This window comes from Vanacampus margaritifer, chromosome 10 (assembly GCF_051991255.1).
Source record: "Vanacampus margaritifer isolate UIUO_Vmar chromosome 10, RoL_Vmar_1.0, whole genome shotgun sequence".
In the NCBI taxonomy this organism is placed as follows: domain Eukaryota; kingdom Metazoa; phylum Chordata; class Actinopteri; order Syngnathiformes; family Syngnathidae; genus Vanacampus; species Vanacampus margaritifer.
The window spans coordinates 10,213,072-10,229,976 of NC_135441.1; the positions used below are offsets into that span (position 1 = coordinate 10,213,072).

Sequence of the window (16,905 nt, forward strand, 5' to 3'; positions counted from 1 at the left end):
GAATTTGTGAGGGTAATGCAATTGGCCTGATCTGATTATGCAAAAACAAACCTGAATCATCTGGCGGGAATGCTGACATGCCAAACTAATGCACACCCTGAGGAAATGATGTGATGGAGGGAAAGATGAGCAAGAGTTTTATGTTGTGAAATGCCTCATACAGTTTAAAGTGACAATTTATTTATGTAATTCATGTAGGTGCTTTTCTTTCTGCCCCCAAAGAATGTAACATGTCAGTTTGTGAGCAGCCATGTTATATTGGTTAAGGCATGTCACAGGAGATCTCTTTAATGGCTTTGCACTCAGCATTAAAAGTAAATTAATCTCCTTCATTAGGTGAGTAGAATGTAAGCAGTGTTGCGCAGAGCTGTGAAATTGCTATCTTAAACCGTCTCGTTTGGGCATAATGAATAGTTCAGTTTGGTTTTATTAATAATAGGCTACATTAACGTTTTCCGGTTTTGTGATGACATCCACTGTTGTAGCAGATACATGCTTTATTTGTCAGGGCAGACTAAACATACTAATATTGTATTGTAATATTTAGTAGCAGTATTGTTGTTAGTCAGTCAGCTAGTGGTTGTACATTTCCACCCGAGCCTTATGAATTATAATGATTTGCCAGTTTCGATACTTTTCTGGCTTAGCAAATAGTTTGGTTCGATGTTCATGAGGATATTCATAGCTGCACGCCTGTTAAATCTTGCCTTGACATTTACATGCTACATACTGTAATTGCTATATGTACAGCATAGTATTTTAATATTCACATTACTGTACATTTGTGAGTTAAAAGGATACACATTCACACACATTAAATACCTTATAAAGTGAATGAAGAGATTTATTATGACACAGTGCATGTTTTTAGATAATTGTTGAAAACGTGAAAACATTGGCAACTATGTAATACTAAATTGTGTAGCTATGGCATTAAACTGCTGTTCAATTTTCATATTTTTTTGGTTGTGTGTGTGGCTAATACGGTGGCTAATGACACTCCCTGACTAGATAAAAAGCATCTTTGTTAGCACCAGTGGCTATCTGGTCAAATTAGGTACTTGGCCCTTGTCTATCACTAAAATGTGCAGTTAGCTAGCTAGCTACGCCTACACCCCGAAAATGCCACAATTTTCAGGTGTCGGCCAGAGTTTTATGTATTTTGTGTTATTCAGGCTATATATTTTCAAATGAAAAGCATTGTGGGTATATACATAGCAAGCAGGAAGTTTGTGTTTAAAATCATTTAGTGTGCGAGTTGCAGGCTGAAAGACGTGTTTAATAAATGTGACTTTTCAAAAGTGTTTCTGTTATGTGGTCGTACACATCGTCACAAGTAACAACACCAAGCAAGGCTGTGACGCTGGGATGAGCGAGCCTCCGGAAGCTTGTTAGCTTGTGATCTCGCTGGTGACTAGTGCCTCGTACACTATGGAAAGCCCCAACATTGTGCAATACATATTTCAGCCACTGGAGGCTTTGAGCCGCAGATGTAGTGTTTGTAGATTTATTGGTATTTAATTGACGGTTGAGCAATTTGAGCAATTTGAAAGCCTCATTTTAAAACATTCACAATATTTTTTATTATTCATATTTGGCAGGGTTGTTAATAAACTCTACTATGTGCTATGACAACTTCACAAGACATTTATTCACACTTTACAGGGACTTTAACTGTTAGTCAACTTGCAAAACTGCTCCTAATAGGGGTGACTAAGTCGTGTACATCCAGTCCCAAAAGGCATCAGAGGACTCTGCCTCAGTGTCACACGCTTACATCCATTATTTTCCAGATCTGCAGCTAGTGAGCATGAGATGGACAATTTAGTGGGTCAGCTGAGGCAGTTTAGCTTAGGGGCAACTTGAAGGGCCAGAGAGAACACTCTGTGTTTCTTTAGAGATCTTTAAGACAAATAAAGGCTTAGTTTTATTGTGTCCAAGCCACATTTTGCTCATTTTTCTTTCATCAACTTGCGCTCCATGCTCGTGTGTTTGTTTTTCTCCATCAATGTGTTTGTGCTCCTCCCAACAGCGATGCCAACCTCACAGACGTGCTGTCTGACTCAGACGAGTGCGAGTTGGGCAGTCTGGAGCATTTGGAGCGCGGTAGCACCGACACCCTGGCCAATGGCTGCCGAGCTGACTACGAAGCTGCCAAGAGGCTCGCCAAGCGCCTTTATCACCTTGAGGGCTTCAAGCGCTGCGATGTGGCCAGACACCTGGGCAAGAAGTGAGCACATGCGAGCATCAACATCACAAAAAGTTGGAGCTATTCCTCTACAAAATGAATCTAAAATGCACTACTTCCTTTACAGGTCAACCTAATTTCACCTTTTGCAAGCTCTTCAATGTTTAGTTTCTCTCTCTCTTTTTTTTCTAACTGATGACAGTGTGCCAAACATTTTTAAGTTTTTGTGAGTAGTGTATGTGATTTTAACACATGGATGTCAATGATTCACTGTTGCCTTCTCCTTTCCTGCAGTAATGACTTTAGTCAATTGGTGGCCTCAGAGTACCTGAGTTTCTTTGACTTTTCTGGCTTGTCACTGGATCGGGCTTTAAGGTAATGCACACAACAGCTCTCCCAACAGTATGTGTGCCAGTCTAAAAAGGCTTGTTCACAAGCGTGTGGATGTCACATTTACTGTTCGCAAGGAATTGTCTTTGTGCTTATCAAGCTGTCGCGTTGACTGGAGTTATCCAGTGGAGCTGACAGCTGGCAAGCGCATCACTTTCTTGTAGCTGACCTGTTGGCGTTCCAACACGCTGTCGTCAGCTCCACACCATCAAGCTCAGTGTGCTTCTGAATATTTTTTGAAACTGTAAAATGTATGGTCTTATTTGAAAGTTTGAACTAATACAACGGTGCAATGTTTCAATTTGGTCGGGGGCCCAAAGGCTCTAGTTTAGGTTTAGTATATGACGATAATTAGTATTGAAAATGGATTAATAGACGGATTAGTAGGTTGCATTAATTTTGAGATAATTAATATGTTAATTAAAAAAAATACTTGAATAATTTTGTATGCATTATTTGGATAGACTGGCTTAAAATATATTCATTACAATTTGAAAGGTAGAATTGAACCTAATTTCAACATACATGCATTTTAACACTGATAATAATCACATAGAGTTGTACTTTCAAATCCACCTGCAATGGGTGAAAATCTAGAGAATAGAGAACATAGTCCGAATGTAAAAAAAAGAAAAGAAAAGTTTTTACTAATGCCAAACACTTTAAACTCATTTTAAATTCTTAGAACAGAGGTGAAGTCAAAAATATTCTTTACAATAGTTTGTTCTACACACCCCATTACTAGTCTAAACAAAACATTATTAATAATATTGTTATTGTGGGATATAAATTAAGCATTGAAATCCACCCGTTTTCATTCATCTAAGGGACGGCCATTTTGTCATTTGCCTTTGACTGAATATGACTTCACAGTTGCTCAGGGCTCATGGGTGGTAGCAATCAATCACATTTCCCCTGATTTCTGAGTTTGGTTTTGTGATGTTCGTAGGCTGAGCCGTGATTGCAAGCAAAACATATTTTCTTTTGAGAATTGTTTTTTTTTTTTCAGCCAGAAGATCAAAGTAAAGACACAAATACAGTAGTCTATTTTTTTTTCTTTTTGCTGATATGCTATGATGTATTATCCTGCGCTGTAGTCTTCTATTTGTTTTTGTTGTTGACATTTTGGCTCAAAAGCATCTATCAGCAGTCACATGCAATCTGCAAAGAAAATGCAATTTCACATTTTTGACCATATCATACGTGACCCCTTGCCTTCTATCCAAATACATGCGTGTCCTCAGATTCTATTTTCTGGCACGCATGATTAATGCGCATATTTTGTAGTTCTGACCTCCGATTGGCCTTTTATGTGCAACAGGAACTTTTTAAAAGCCTTTCCGTTGATGGGGGAGACGCAGGAACGAGAGAGGATCCTGGTGCATTTTTCCAAGCGGTTCTGCTACAGCAATCTTCAAACACTCAACTCTGAAGGTCAGAGCAATGATGGCGGTTTTGAGAACTTTAGGAATTTAAGCAGAACAAGATATTCCATACCATAGTCGCTTAGAATAACTTGGTTATGTAATGTGGATTTATACAGTGTAACTGTATACACTCGCTGGGCACAATATTAGGCGCATGTGCAAATCTAATTTTAGCGGTTTCAACATACGACATTTCAAGGTTACGATCAGTGTGAGGCATAAGAAGTTACTGCCATATTGTTTTTTAATTTTTTTTTTATCATAGCCTAGAAGTGTCATTATAACATTTCGTGACATGTTACATGTGATTTCACTAGTCTAAGCATGACATTCTGATTCGTGGAATACCAGTTATGAAGCAAAATCCAGCCATTTTATCCATTTTAGGAGGCAGCCATTTTGCCACTTGCTGTCGACTGAAGATGACGTCACAGTTGCTGAGGTCTCAGGTAACAACCAATCATAGCTCAGCTTCAGAAAGCAAGTGAGCTGTGATTGGTCATTATTTGAGCCCTGAGCAACAGTGATGTCATTTTTCCTCGATAGCAAGTGGCAAAATGGCTGCCCCCTAAGATGGATTTTGCTGCTTAACTCATATTCCACTAACACAATATTAACCAGAATATCATGTTTAGACCAGTGGGGCTGCATAGAACATATTGTCCAAAAAATTGGATTGACTTCCCTTTAACTCATTCAATGCCATTGACGGCTATAGACGTCAAAAATTCATTTGAACTATTTCTATTAGTTTAACATATTTTTTCCACTTTTGCTAACAAGAGTGTGAAAACCTAGATTTGTTTTACTGTACATTTAGAACAGTTATAAAATTTGTGATTAATCGTGAGGTAACTAGTGAAATCATGCAATTAATTACAATTAAAAATGTTAATCGCCTGACGCCCCTAATTTTTAATGTTTAAAAAAAAAATCTATTGTAATTAATAACGACTTCAATAATTAACTCACGATTAATCACACATTTTTATATCTGTTCTAAATGTTCAATATTTTTTAAATTAGGTTTTCATACTCTAACAAAAGTGAAAAAAGTGGAAAACTAATAGAAATAGTTGAAATGAATTTTTGACGTCTATAGCCGACAATGGCAGTGAATGAGTAAATATTAAGTTGAATTCAGTGCCATATCTGAATGTGTCTCATCTCGCTGTAAGAGAATGCGTGGCATTGCATGCATGCGTGTGTTTTGCGCGTGACATGAAGTTGACCTCAGCTTTGTGTGTCGTGCCTCTGCAGATGGAGCCCACACATTAACCTGCGCTCTCATGCTGCTCAACACAGATCTACACGGACATGTATGTGTTTACCTTCAAACGGATTCTTTCTTATCTCACATTTGGACACACATGCCAACAAAACAGGCATTTGCCATCAATGGCGTATCTTATTTTGGATCTACATTTTTCTTTCCTTCTGAAGTCCCTCCCACCACCCCCCTCGCTCACTCTCCTCACACTTGCCTCCCAGCCTACTTTTTGACCTGTTTCCGTCTCTCCTGTCCTTAGATGGTCTCAAGTGTTCATTTTTAACTGGAGCATTGAGATGTGAACCACATAGCACTATCAGTAGTCATCAAATGCCCATGTTCCCTAAACTGCTCACATCAACTCTGCCCCTGCTAAACACTCATGTAATGAATAGCCCTCCTTTAACTAACATCCTTTCTCTCTTTTTGGGTCCCTTTCTTCCCTTTCAAATCCTCCCCCTGCTCACCACATCCGGTTTCCTGGCCTCTCTCTGTCACTGCAGGTGGTAAGTATTCCTCTGCTGCCAACGTTGGAATCGGTCCTTGTAATGCGCTCCTTTTGGTTTTTCAACTCATGTCTCAGATTTAATACTGATGCATCAAAATGGCAGCAATTTAAAATATTCACAGTTCTCTATTAGATATACTTTATTAAAGGCAAAATGTCACAAAAAATATAACTACCCTACAGAAAGGAAAATTCATCTAGTAATCAATTCTTTCAGCTTTAAGAATAGTATTGGTTGTGTGAAATTAATAGTTACTCGAACCTAATACAGCCTTTTACAATCATACCAAATATACGCATGAGTGTTAGATAAGCAAGATAAGCACTGCCACCAAGTGGACAGATGGACAACTGCATTCAGCTTTAGCCCTTTCAAAGCTTATTTTAGGAGTAGAATATTTGTCAACTTTGACATGATTTACACAAAATGACAATTAGGGATAAAGTATCGGCGCCGATATTGGGCATTTTGACAAATATTGGTGTTAGCTTTTTTTCTTTCTTTTTTTTTAATCTGATGGCCGATAAAAGGTAAATCTAAAACCATTTTAATCTGAGGGAACTATTTAATTACATTTTAAGTTTTCGTTATAAGAGATGCTGCTGACCCTTCTGAACCTTTTGTTTTTGTTCGATATTAAAACAAAGAAATGTAAAAGTTTAAGATTTTGGGTATTTTTTAATTTTGGAAAAAAAATATTTACTGTAGAAAACTTTAGAGATCTATGTTTGTATGTATGTTACATGTTTAAGTTTCCATTTGGCTTTTTAAGATATACTGATAGCCTTGGGAGCTCCCTGAACATTTTATTAGAACATTAAAAGGATTGTCTATTGTCTAAGATTAATTAAAAACAAAAACTTCTACATTTTGAAAAGTCTGAATTTTTTTTCATTTTGTCACATTTTTTAAGACGTTACAAAAGCAAGATTGGCATTTGTATTTTAATTTTTTTTTGACGCTGCTACACTTTTTGAATTGTCTTCCCTCAGAACATTGGAAAGAAGATGTCTTGCCAGCAGTTTATTAGTAATCTAGATGGCCTCAACAATGGTAAAGACTTTCCCAAAGATTTATTGAAGGTACAGAAGTCACTTTCTCCTCAAAGTGTGCAACTACCTCAAAATATGTCTCCTGCTTGCAGAAAGATTTAGTCACAACATTATTCTGCCTTTCCTGCACAGGTCTTGTACAACTCGATCAAGAACGAGAAGCTTGAGTGGGCTGTGTGAGTATGCTCTTAGTTCTGCTCAAAAAGACTCACTTCACTATGTACGTTTCCTGTTCATCTTCTTTTCTTTTTTTTTTGCTGCGTGCAGTGAAGAAGAAGAGCTAAGGAAGAGCCTGTCAGAGCTGGTGGAGGAGCAGTGCGAGGGCGGGAGTAAACGTGTTGCCAGGGTAACGGACAGCAATAACCCTTTCATCGCCATCCCCATCCTCCTCAATGCTGTAACATACAAACACGGAGTGCTGACTCGCAAAAGCCATGCTGACATGGATGGCAAACGGAGTGAGTACATAAACATCAACTTACTCATCCATTTATTAGATGTAGAGTCAGTTTGATTAATTAGCATATTTTTTAATTTGGAATAATACACTTTTGATTTGTGAATCATTGAGACGATCTGTTTTTGTTCTTGCTCCCATTTCTACAATCCAGCCCCACGGGGTCGCCGTGGTTGGAAGAAGTTCTATGCGGTTCTGAAGGGAATGATACTGTATCTCCAAAAGGTACGACATCCCACCCATTGTCTTTGTTGCCATAGAAACACACACACACACTTATTCGCACACACACACTACAATGGCGTCACTGATGTGGTAGATGCTGTACAGGGTTCTACTGCGCTGTGCTTTCGTTTTGCTTGAGAGAGTGAGGCAGAGGTAGGTGACAACTTTAGTGTGTGTTTGTCTCCCTCTGCTGGTAATAAGGCTTTATTGCAACATTGGAGAAATTAGGAAGTAAAAGCTTTAAATAGCTACCTCTGTTTTGAAGAAAATCGGAGTTTGAATATCAGCCTTCCTGTATGTTTACTTCTTTTCTGATACAAGAAATTGAGTGTATTTCTATGACCTCAAAACATACAATATGGCCTACAATTTGTCTCATTCAGGATGAATATAAACCAGATGCTGACATTTCGGAGGTGGACCTGAAGAATGCTGTGCGGATCCACCACGCTTTAGCCACCCGCGCTACCGATTACAGCAAGAAAGCCAACGTACTCAAGCTCAAAACCTCCGACTGGAGAGTTTTTCTATTACAGGCCCCGTGAGTCAACTGAGGAGACTTGTTTTGCCTCTCCTTAATCCCAAATCAGCTCATTGCGGTGCTCTTTTCCTTTAGGGGTGAGGAAGAGATGATGTCGTGGATCTTTCGGATAAATCTGGTGGCAGCGCTGTTCTCTGCTCCAGCCTTCCCTGCTGCCATCGGCTCCATGAAAAAATTTTGCCGGCCCATCCTTCCGTCCTCATCAACAAGACTCAATCAGGTACATACACACACTTGAAATAGTATAAAAGGCTCCAAAAAGGCATGTGAAAATTGGTCATTTGCTCCTCATTAATAAACATTAACTTGAAAGTGATTGTCAATTACTAATTGTCAATTTACCCACCTACCACACTTTTTTTTTAATCATTTTTAATTTTTTACATATTTTTATTTCGATTGTGTTGTTGTTTATTGGAGAGATTTGGTGTTGTTTCACTTTAAATAAGTTTAGCAGAAAATAGTTATAAGCATAAATTATTAAAAGTTCAACTGAAAATAGTTACCTTTTTTGTACTTTAAATCATTGTGTAGCTATATATACATCAATTGAATAAAATAATCATTTTTGATACATTTTATTTTATAAAACATTATACATTAAAGCAAAGCTTTTTCAGCACTGCGACTTTATTGTGTTTTTATCCTCGGTGATTCCAGACTGAGTGATTGGAAGTTTGATTGTGTTCTCAGTCATTACCAAATAAAATATAAAAATCAATCAATAAAAAAATCAATTCAGCTTTATTTCTAGACAACAAAATCTTTTTGCTGCTATACACAATGTGAATTTAATAAACAAAAACAATTTATTCTAGAAAAATGAAAAACAATTGTTCAGTCATTATGTTATCATTATATTTAATAAAAAAAAAAATCTTCCTTCAGTTCCTCGAAAAAAAAAATTCTCCTCAAAGTTAGAAAGTTGCTCGTCAAATAAAGCCTTTGATTTCGCAAAACTGCTCTGCAAACATAATTTCAATTCTTGATGTATACTATATATATGTATATATACTGTACATATATGCATTTATATTAATCATATAATCTTTATGATATATTTCCAGATACGGTGAAAGATTTCCACCTTATCCCTAATTAAAAAGCTCCACATACTTTATTGCATCCCCATCTTATTGGCTGTTTTGCGGGTCTTGTGTTGTTTGCCTGGCGTGCGATTGGTGCAGGAGGAGCAGCTGCTGAGTCACGAGAGCAAGCTGAAGCAGATGAGCCTGGAGCTGGAAGAGCACCGGAAAAACCCGCCCTCATCTGACCCCAAAAGTCGTGAGTGGGAGGAGTATCGGCTCAAAGAGCACTACCTCACATATGAGGTGAGGAATATTCGGAATGATTGTTTTACACGATCTGGTGTGTTTGTCCTTTGTTATGCTGTTGATTTATTGACAGCGACAGATGAGGGCTGCGTGTTTCGGTCACTGTCTCATTGTGATCCACTCCAATTTGAAAGTAATATTCACTTTCGATTGCTGTTATAAAAGGAGACTACAAATATTCAATATATTTTTTATTATTTTGAGCTGGTTGGTGGTTAAACTACAATGCATTACAAGTAGATCGTCCATTGACTAGTAAGGGCACTGCTAATATATGTACAGTAAAAAAAACTACTAAAGTACTTGCCTTGATTTGTTTTTACTTATTTATTATCTTTTTAAAGGTGTAATTCAGTGTAATATTAATAAGCACAGAAAACCCTTATTTAACATTACAATTAAGTGATGACAAATAAGAGATACAAACTGTTGCTTGAGCATTTTTTTTTTGCTTTAGCTTGCGAACAATCATTTGTGACGTAAGCGCTAGATGGTGGCAGTGAACTCAGTTCATTTCACAGGAAGTCACAGCTTTGGCTTTAGCTAGATTTAGTGAACCATTCAAAAAAGAGGCTTCCACCTGTTTACTGCCACTTCCAATTGAAGTTTTCATATCATACTAAAAAAAAATAAGAAAAAAAATAAGTTGCCTTTGTCCTATGTAAAGCGACAACAATACTCCCAGTTAGAGGGCAAATAAATACATCTCAATTTTTTTTCTTCAAATTAATAATAATATTCTAAAAAACATGGCACAATATTCTATGGAAATATTTAATAATGAACAACTACAACTTATGTCCAGGCTTGGTACAAGTAATACAAGAATATGCCAAATCAGGTTTTCCTAATAGTTGTAGCGGTCGTCCAATGAGGACTTTAATGTACTTTCTTTTCCTTTACGTTCTCTGCACACATTCAGTTTCTGTTTTTTGTTGTTTGTTGAATTTTGGGATGTCTGTATCATACCGCCCTCTACTGGCCAAGGCATGCACTCCAGAAGGAACACAATGGAGAGTGTGGGATGGACTGGATTAATGGTTTTGCCATTGATTTTGGTGGGGAAAGGATAATTTTTTTTAACATGAGTTTTGAGATACAACTAAGGTCACAGAATGAATCACACTCACAAGCCAAGGCACCACTATAGTGTGAATATGTTCTTCTATGTTGTTGTCTTGTCAAAAATAAAAAACAAACAATTGAGGCATACACAAAAATGTTTGTATTTGCCTATAGATGCCACAAGAAGGCGCCAAAGTTAGACAAGGCCTGATTACAAGATCCGCCTACCCTTATGTGTTTGGCGTCAAATGTCACAAAATGGCGCCAACGCAATATTTTCATATTAGTCATGGCTTTGGCCTCAAAACAAAACCAATAGATGTGTTTTAGGGAATGAAAGAGGATAAGTTCCTCACAAAAATCTGTGAATTTGGCAAAGCTTCACTGTTGTTATTTATCACCGTGGTGAGTACAGTTGTAGAATCAGCCATATTTTTTTCTCCATTTGTTTCATTTCAAACATTTTTGCCACCTATCCCTTTCCCCCACCCTCTTTCCATTCTGAGCAGAAGACTCGCTACGAGACGTACATCAGCCTCCTGGGGGCCAAAATCCGCACGGAGACGGACGATCTGGAGAAGATCGAGGCCAGCGTGCTGGGCGGCCTGATGATGGAGGGCGTCTTGGCCGGCCGCGATTACCACCTGCGCAAGACGCAGTCCTCGCCGTCCATCAACCAGGCTCACGCTGGCTTGAACGGGAAGGGCGCCGGATGCACTGCCGTGGGACCGATGAGCTGAGGGGGGCAGGGGGGCCACAGAGACCGCTACCCTCAAAATGACCTCCCTCAAATCCGAAACCAGCGTTATGTAATGTGTTATTGGGTTCCCAAACTCAAAATCCTTCAAAGGATTTGTCAACCCTGGTGATAAAATTTCCTTGAGCAATAGAACCCCCCCCCTCCCTCCTCCCTGCCTCGACCTCAGTACTGTTGCACATTGAAAACGATCAGAACTGTGATCACTATTTATTACATTGTCAGTATTATTTTTTTTTAATCAGTTTGTCTTGAGTTGAGGTTTACTTTTAGAGCAGAGAGAAGGAGGCCAGGCAAGGACACAAAAAAAAAAGGTTCAAGCGCGTCTGCTTCCCTCTCTGTCTGGTGTCTCTGCAGGCAGCGGCTGAGATAGAGCAAATGGAAATGGTACTACTGTAGCATTCTGGCCTCTGCGTTTCACTCTCACCTTTGGACCTACATTTTGGGTAAGCGTGATTCGCAAAGGCGACACCACAAACATGTTACAGAAACTTAAAAAACAAAACAAAACAAAAAAAAAAACGCTTAGAAGGATCGTCCCATGTCGAGCATATTTATTTATTTATTTAACTCTTCAAAGAAAATCTTTATCGCTCTTTTTGCAAGCGTCTCCTTGCACACGCGTAGAAAGCGACGCCCTCGCGGAACCCAGCTCGGAGTTGAGTGCCTTACTCGCGGCACCTTCACACCGGCTAGTGAGCACACGGTTAAAAAGAAGAACTTGAATGGAAAAGGGGACTTGAAGCAGAGCCAACCCTTGCTCCAGATCCGTTACGGCCCAAATAATAACGCATAGTTAAGTGTTCTTTTTCTTTTTAGTTTCTCAATGAAGAAATCAGCATGTGACTGAATGAAAGCACGATATGCCGTGTTCTGTTATAACTTTTGAAAGACTGCACTGATAATAGTGGGCGGGAAGTGTCTAAAGACTGATGACTGAACCCTAAAATATCATTCCAAACACTTCTCAACATAGTATTTGGGCAGTTTTCTTTTAGGGATGTTCAATACCCCTTTTTTCCCCAGACCAATACCAGTACACTCTAAAAACAGTTGGGTCAAAAGTAACCCAATTATGGATCAAAAATGGACCCATCCAATTTATGGGTCAATTTGACCCAAGTAGAGGATTTGCCCATTTTTGACCCATAGTTGGGTTATTTTTGACCCAACTGTTTTTAGAGTGTACTCAACTCTTGAGTAGCCACCGATATGATATCAAGTACTGATAACACTAGTAGTTTTGTTGCATACAATTTTTATGCAATCAATGACAGATAATGTTTTAAAAAACAAACAAAAAAAAACTTGTATATCCAATATTGGATTTTCCTTAAAATTGCATGAAATTACTGGCAGTCATTTATGATCTTTATTTATATTTGTTAATAAAATACATAGTGTATGTTGTATGAAAACACATGATAAAATCAATTTAAATAACTAAATAATCAAAATGAAACAAATAATCCACTGGCCAGAAAATGTCCCAATTAAAATATATTCTACATTGCACATTCTTCTTTCAACCGATATTGGTATCGGACGCCATCATGAGTACCTGATACTTTGAAATAAGCTGGTATCCAGGTACTTGCCCATCCCAAGTGTTTTATATACTAGCAAAATGATTTTTAAAATGACAGTGTTAGCTTTAATTTAAGGGGTTTCTCAAAAATATGTCATTCGAGAATTTTGACATTTTATGTACATTACAATAAAATCTGTATTATAATTTCTGGAAGACATTTATTGATTCTACATTTGGATGATACATCTTCCTTCCTTCTCCAGAATATTTGACTTCTGTTGTGAAGTTTTTTTTTTCCTCACCTCTTAAATAAAGCTCCAAATATATACTTCATTCACATCATAGCAGTGAATAAAGGTCTAAATTTTTAATGTTGAAATACTTCCAGTGGTGGTTAGGAAGAATTTAATGTAGCAGGGTCATGCGCTATATGAAGTATTTTTGGTTTGTTTTAGGTGAGAAACAGTCCAGAAGTCTTTTGCCAAATAATTCATGATCCCAATCAGGCTCTCTCATCTCAGAAAAACTTCAGCACAAATGCAGCTTTCTTCTCTCAAGAAAAGATCCAAATCTTTCAGTTTTTGTGTCTTTCATGGTGAAATGTCTTCTTTGGTGCCCTCGGCCCATTTGGACAAACGTGGGAGCAGGACGGTTCCAATTTGGCGCACAAACACCAATAAAAGTGTCAGGAGAGTGGCTGGAAAACAACTCCACCAGCGAAATATCCATCAAAACATCCTCCGCATGGGTCACTGTGAGCGTTACGAAACATTTGTTTTCTGAGAAGCGGACGCTTAAGTTTTCTCCGTAAAACCCGGAAGGCAAAGCAGACGTCCAGCGTATGTTTAACACAATATCACATTAAGGCTTTTTCTCTTGGAACTTGCATAATATGAGGACATTGGCGTGTGGGGCGAGTGGCGATGGTACCGATGTTTGTGAGCACCTTATTGATTCCACCAGAACACACACACACATGTTGGAAGTATTTGCTTGTGACACAACTGTAGAGCTAAGAGCCCCTCACTCAGCCTCATTGAGGCATTTGTTGACTTTTTACCCCAAACTTTCCATGTCCTCATGATCTGTCACGTCTTTGCTATGTGCTGTTGTTAAATGGACAGCTTTGAAAATCATTTGGGGACTTGACTGGAAACTAACAAGTCAGCTCGACCATGCTAAAAGTAGAAGGCTGTATTATATCAGGATAAGCAGCATGTTTGTTTTTTTCCTTTTCTACACCAAGACTTCCCCTTGTAGTCAGTTTGGCTGTTGTGCTAACCGATGTTGCCAATGTTAGGGTAGGCCTGTGCTGTAAAATAGGACTGTGACAAAAAATATTTGTTGTTATGTTAATTTAAAAAACAACAACAACAACTTGGGCACTTTGATGTCAGCATTAGACCTGTCATTTTGCTTTGTTTGTATATTTGTTTTTCAGATGTTCATACAGTGTAAAAGACATATTTACTGAACATTTAGTCTGTGCTTCTTAAAGTAAGGTTTTATAGAGAAGATTGTGGTAGTGATTTATTAATAGTGGCACCAAAATGATGTGCAGCAGTTTGGGTGCCACTGACATCACTGATGTTCTGTACATATTTCTTTGTACTCTATATTAAAGGCATTTTAGAAGAATACAAGTATTTCACAAGTTTCATTCATATCTCCACACTGAAACACAAAACAGTTTTTTTTTCTTAGTACCTGTGGCATTGTGTTATTACCAATGACCACATAAAGAGAACATGGTCAAAGTTCGAAAGACAAAAAATGCAGCATGTGGAGTAAATACATAAAGACAATAAATAATCACTTTCATATCGCTGTTGGGCCAAAATCTCCTATGTCTCAATTTGGTAAAATTAATATTTTACTTAATTTTTACTGAATATTTAAATATTTTTATGTACTACTGGTCAATCCACACGTGTGGGTGTTATCATTATTATTATTATTATTATTATTATTATTATTATTAATATTATTATTATTATTATTATTATTATTATTACAAAATCTTAACTGTTGAAAATGGGTTTGGGTCTTTGACGATGCAATGTTGAGTTAAACCAGGGGTGTCAAACATACGACCTGTGGGCCAGAACCCGCCCATCAGGGAGTCCAATTTGGCAGGTAAGGACAAAAACACAAACTGCAGTATTTCACTAAAATGAACAGTTGTTGCTTATTTTGTCCACTGGAGGGCGCACAGACAACCACTTTATTGGTATTCTCTAATAGGGCTGTTACCAAGGTTGTTTTAGTTAACTAAAACTAACGAAAAAACTAAAACTAAAACCCATATCGTTAACAAAATAAAATAAAAACAAAAATGCTTCTTTTTTTTAAAAAAATGAAAACTAACTGAAACTACATTTTATGTTAACAAAACTAACTAAAACTAACTATAATTATAGCCAAAAAAAATGTGTCTTTGGTAATCAATTTAATGATGTGTCACAGAAAAGGGACATCATCTAGCAGCAGCCAATAGAAAAGCACCTTCAGAAGACATTTCACCATGAAAGACACAAAAACTGAAAGATTTGGATCTTTTCTGGAGAGAAGAAAGCTGCATTTGTGCTGAAGTTTTTCTGAGATGAGAGAGCCTGATTTTAAATATTGCGCACAAGTAATACACACTTAAAAAAAACAACTAAAACTAATACTGAAACTAACTAAAACTAAGCATTTATGAAATAACTAAAACTAATAAAAACTAACAGAACCACCCTGAAAACTTATTAAAACTAACTAAAAAAACAACAACTCAAAACTAAAATGAAAAATTCCCAAACTATAATAACCCTGGCTGTTACTCAAGAGTGACACAAACATTTTGAGCTCATATTTATTATTACATTTTATACTATTCTGCAAAATCAAAATAATAAATCATGTGTGCAATTATTTGCGCCAAAATATTTTGAGCTGTCGTTATTTATTGTTTATTAATCTACGGACATATAGTCCCGCCCACTTGAGATTAAATTTAGGTGAAAGTGCCCCCTAAATTACATTGAGTTTGACACCCCTGAGTTAAACAAACATGCCGTTTTTTGTTGTAGTTTATGGTCTCTAGAAAGTGATGATTTTGGATTTACAAGGATTCTGCCTGACTCCAGCAATATAATAAACAAAAGTAAAACATTGAATTGTTGCTCCAGCAAAGAATAACTGAATATTTTAGCAAAACAAATGACAATATCAACCTGACTAGCAATAGGTGATTAGTATGCTGATTCACAATACAACAACAAAATACATATAGTTATATTGGGTTTTTGAATTTTTGAAAGATATAAAAATCCCATATTATTAGCACTGCTTATTTAATAGTGTCTGTTTTTCTGCAAGCATATTTCTCTAATACACTATCAATAGGCTGTTGTAGTTTTAGCATGCTAGCACAGCATCCTACTCAGACAGGTAGGATTTGATTTTACAAATGCCAAAAATCAAATCCGAGAAACAGTTCATGGGCTATAGTAGACAATAATCCGTATAATAGTTTTATAATATGAGTGAATTCGAAAAACATCACCAACGGTTTGGACCTAGATTTGACACCTTTGAACATCACACACATTATCTCGCTAGAGTCCTATTAAACCATCCATTTTCTATACTGCTGACGTGGTCGGTAAACTGGAGTGGAGTCCAAGATGTTCTTGTAAAATGACTTGAAATATATTGACCTGAACACATCTAAATTGTCCTTAGGTGCAAATGTGTGTGTGAATGGTCATTTGATGACCAGTCTAGGGTGACCCATGGAAATAAGTGGTAAAGAAAATGTTGTCGACTTTATTCTTGTAATTAATACATTTGATTCTGTAGTGGTATTTTCCACCTAACACTCCTTAACATGTACATTCTAATGTTTAATTTACCTATTAATAATTGAAACAAAACATATTAGCATTGAAACTTTTGCATCCTTGAACGTTTCAAAAGCCAAACAGATTAGCTTGGTTTTGTTATCAATACACATCTATGCGTCTCTTAATTGAGTCTTTCAAACAGAGCAAGTGACCACGAAAAATGGTTCTCAAAATGGTTCCACAGTGTTAATAGCAGTTAGTAGACCTTGGTTGGGATTAGACATCGCTTTGAACAGTTGGGCCTATTCATTTGTTGTATTATTGTAGTTTTG

At 37.2% G+C, this 16,905-nt stretch overlaps 1 protein-coding gene across 2 annotated transcripts in view; it reads left to right on the forward strand.

The window, feature by feature from the left end:
* The window catches only part of psd2 (pleckstrin and Sec7 domain containing 2), a 42,853-nt gene extending 28,268 nt beyond the window's left edge, over positions 1-14,585 (forward strand). Inside the window, exons 4-15 of one of the 2 annotated variants that reach the window (XM_077577211.1) lie at positions 2,033-2,230; positions 2,483-2,563; positions 3,900-4,012; positions 5,266-5,324; positions 6,777-6,866; positions 6,969-7,012; positions 7,104-7,294; positions 7,448-7,518; positions 7,902-8,059; positions 8,135-8,279; positions 9,247-9,390; positions 10,968-14,585. In XM_077577211.1, the coding sequence (XP_077433337.1) occupies positions 2,033-2,230; positions 2,483-2,563; positions 3,900-4,012; positions 5,266-5,324; positions 6,777-6,866; positions 6,969-7,012; positions 7,104-7,294; positions 7,448-7,518; positions 7,902-8,059; positions 8,135-8,279; positions 9,247-9,390; positions 10,968-11,198 (1,525 nt within the window). In that variant the 3' untranslated portion in view covers positions 11,199-14,585. Of the gene's footprint in view, positions 1-2,032; positions 2,231-2,482; positions 2,564-3,899; positions 4,013-5,265; positions 5,327-6,775; positions 6,867-6,968; positions 7,013-7,103; positions 7,295-7,447; positions 7,519-7,901; positions 8,060-8,134; positions 8,280-9,246; positions 9,391-10,967 lie in introns of both variants that reach the window. The other variant, XM_077577212.1, reaches the window with a different exon arrangement.
* Positions 14,586-16,905: the final 2,320 nt, after the last annotated feature.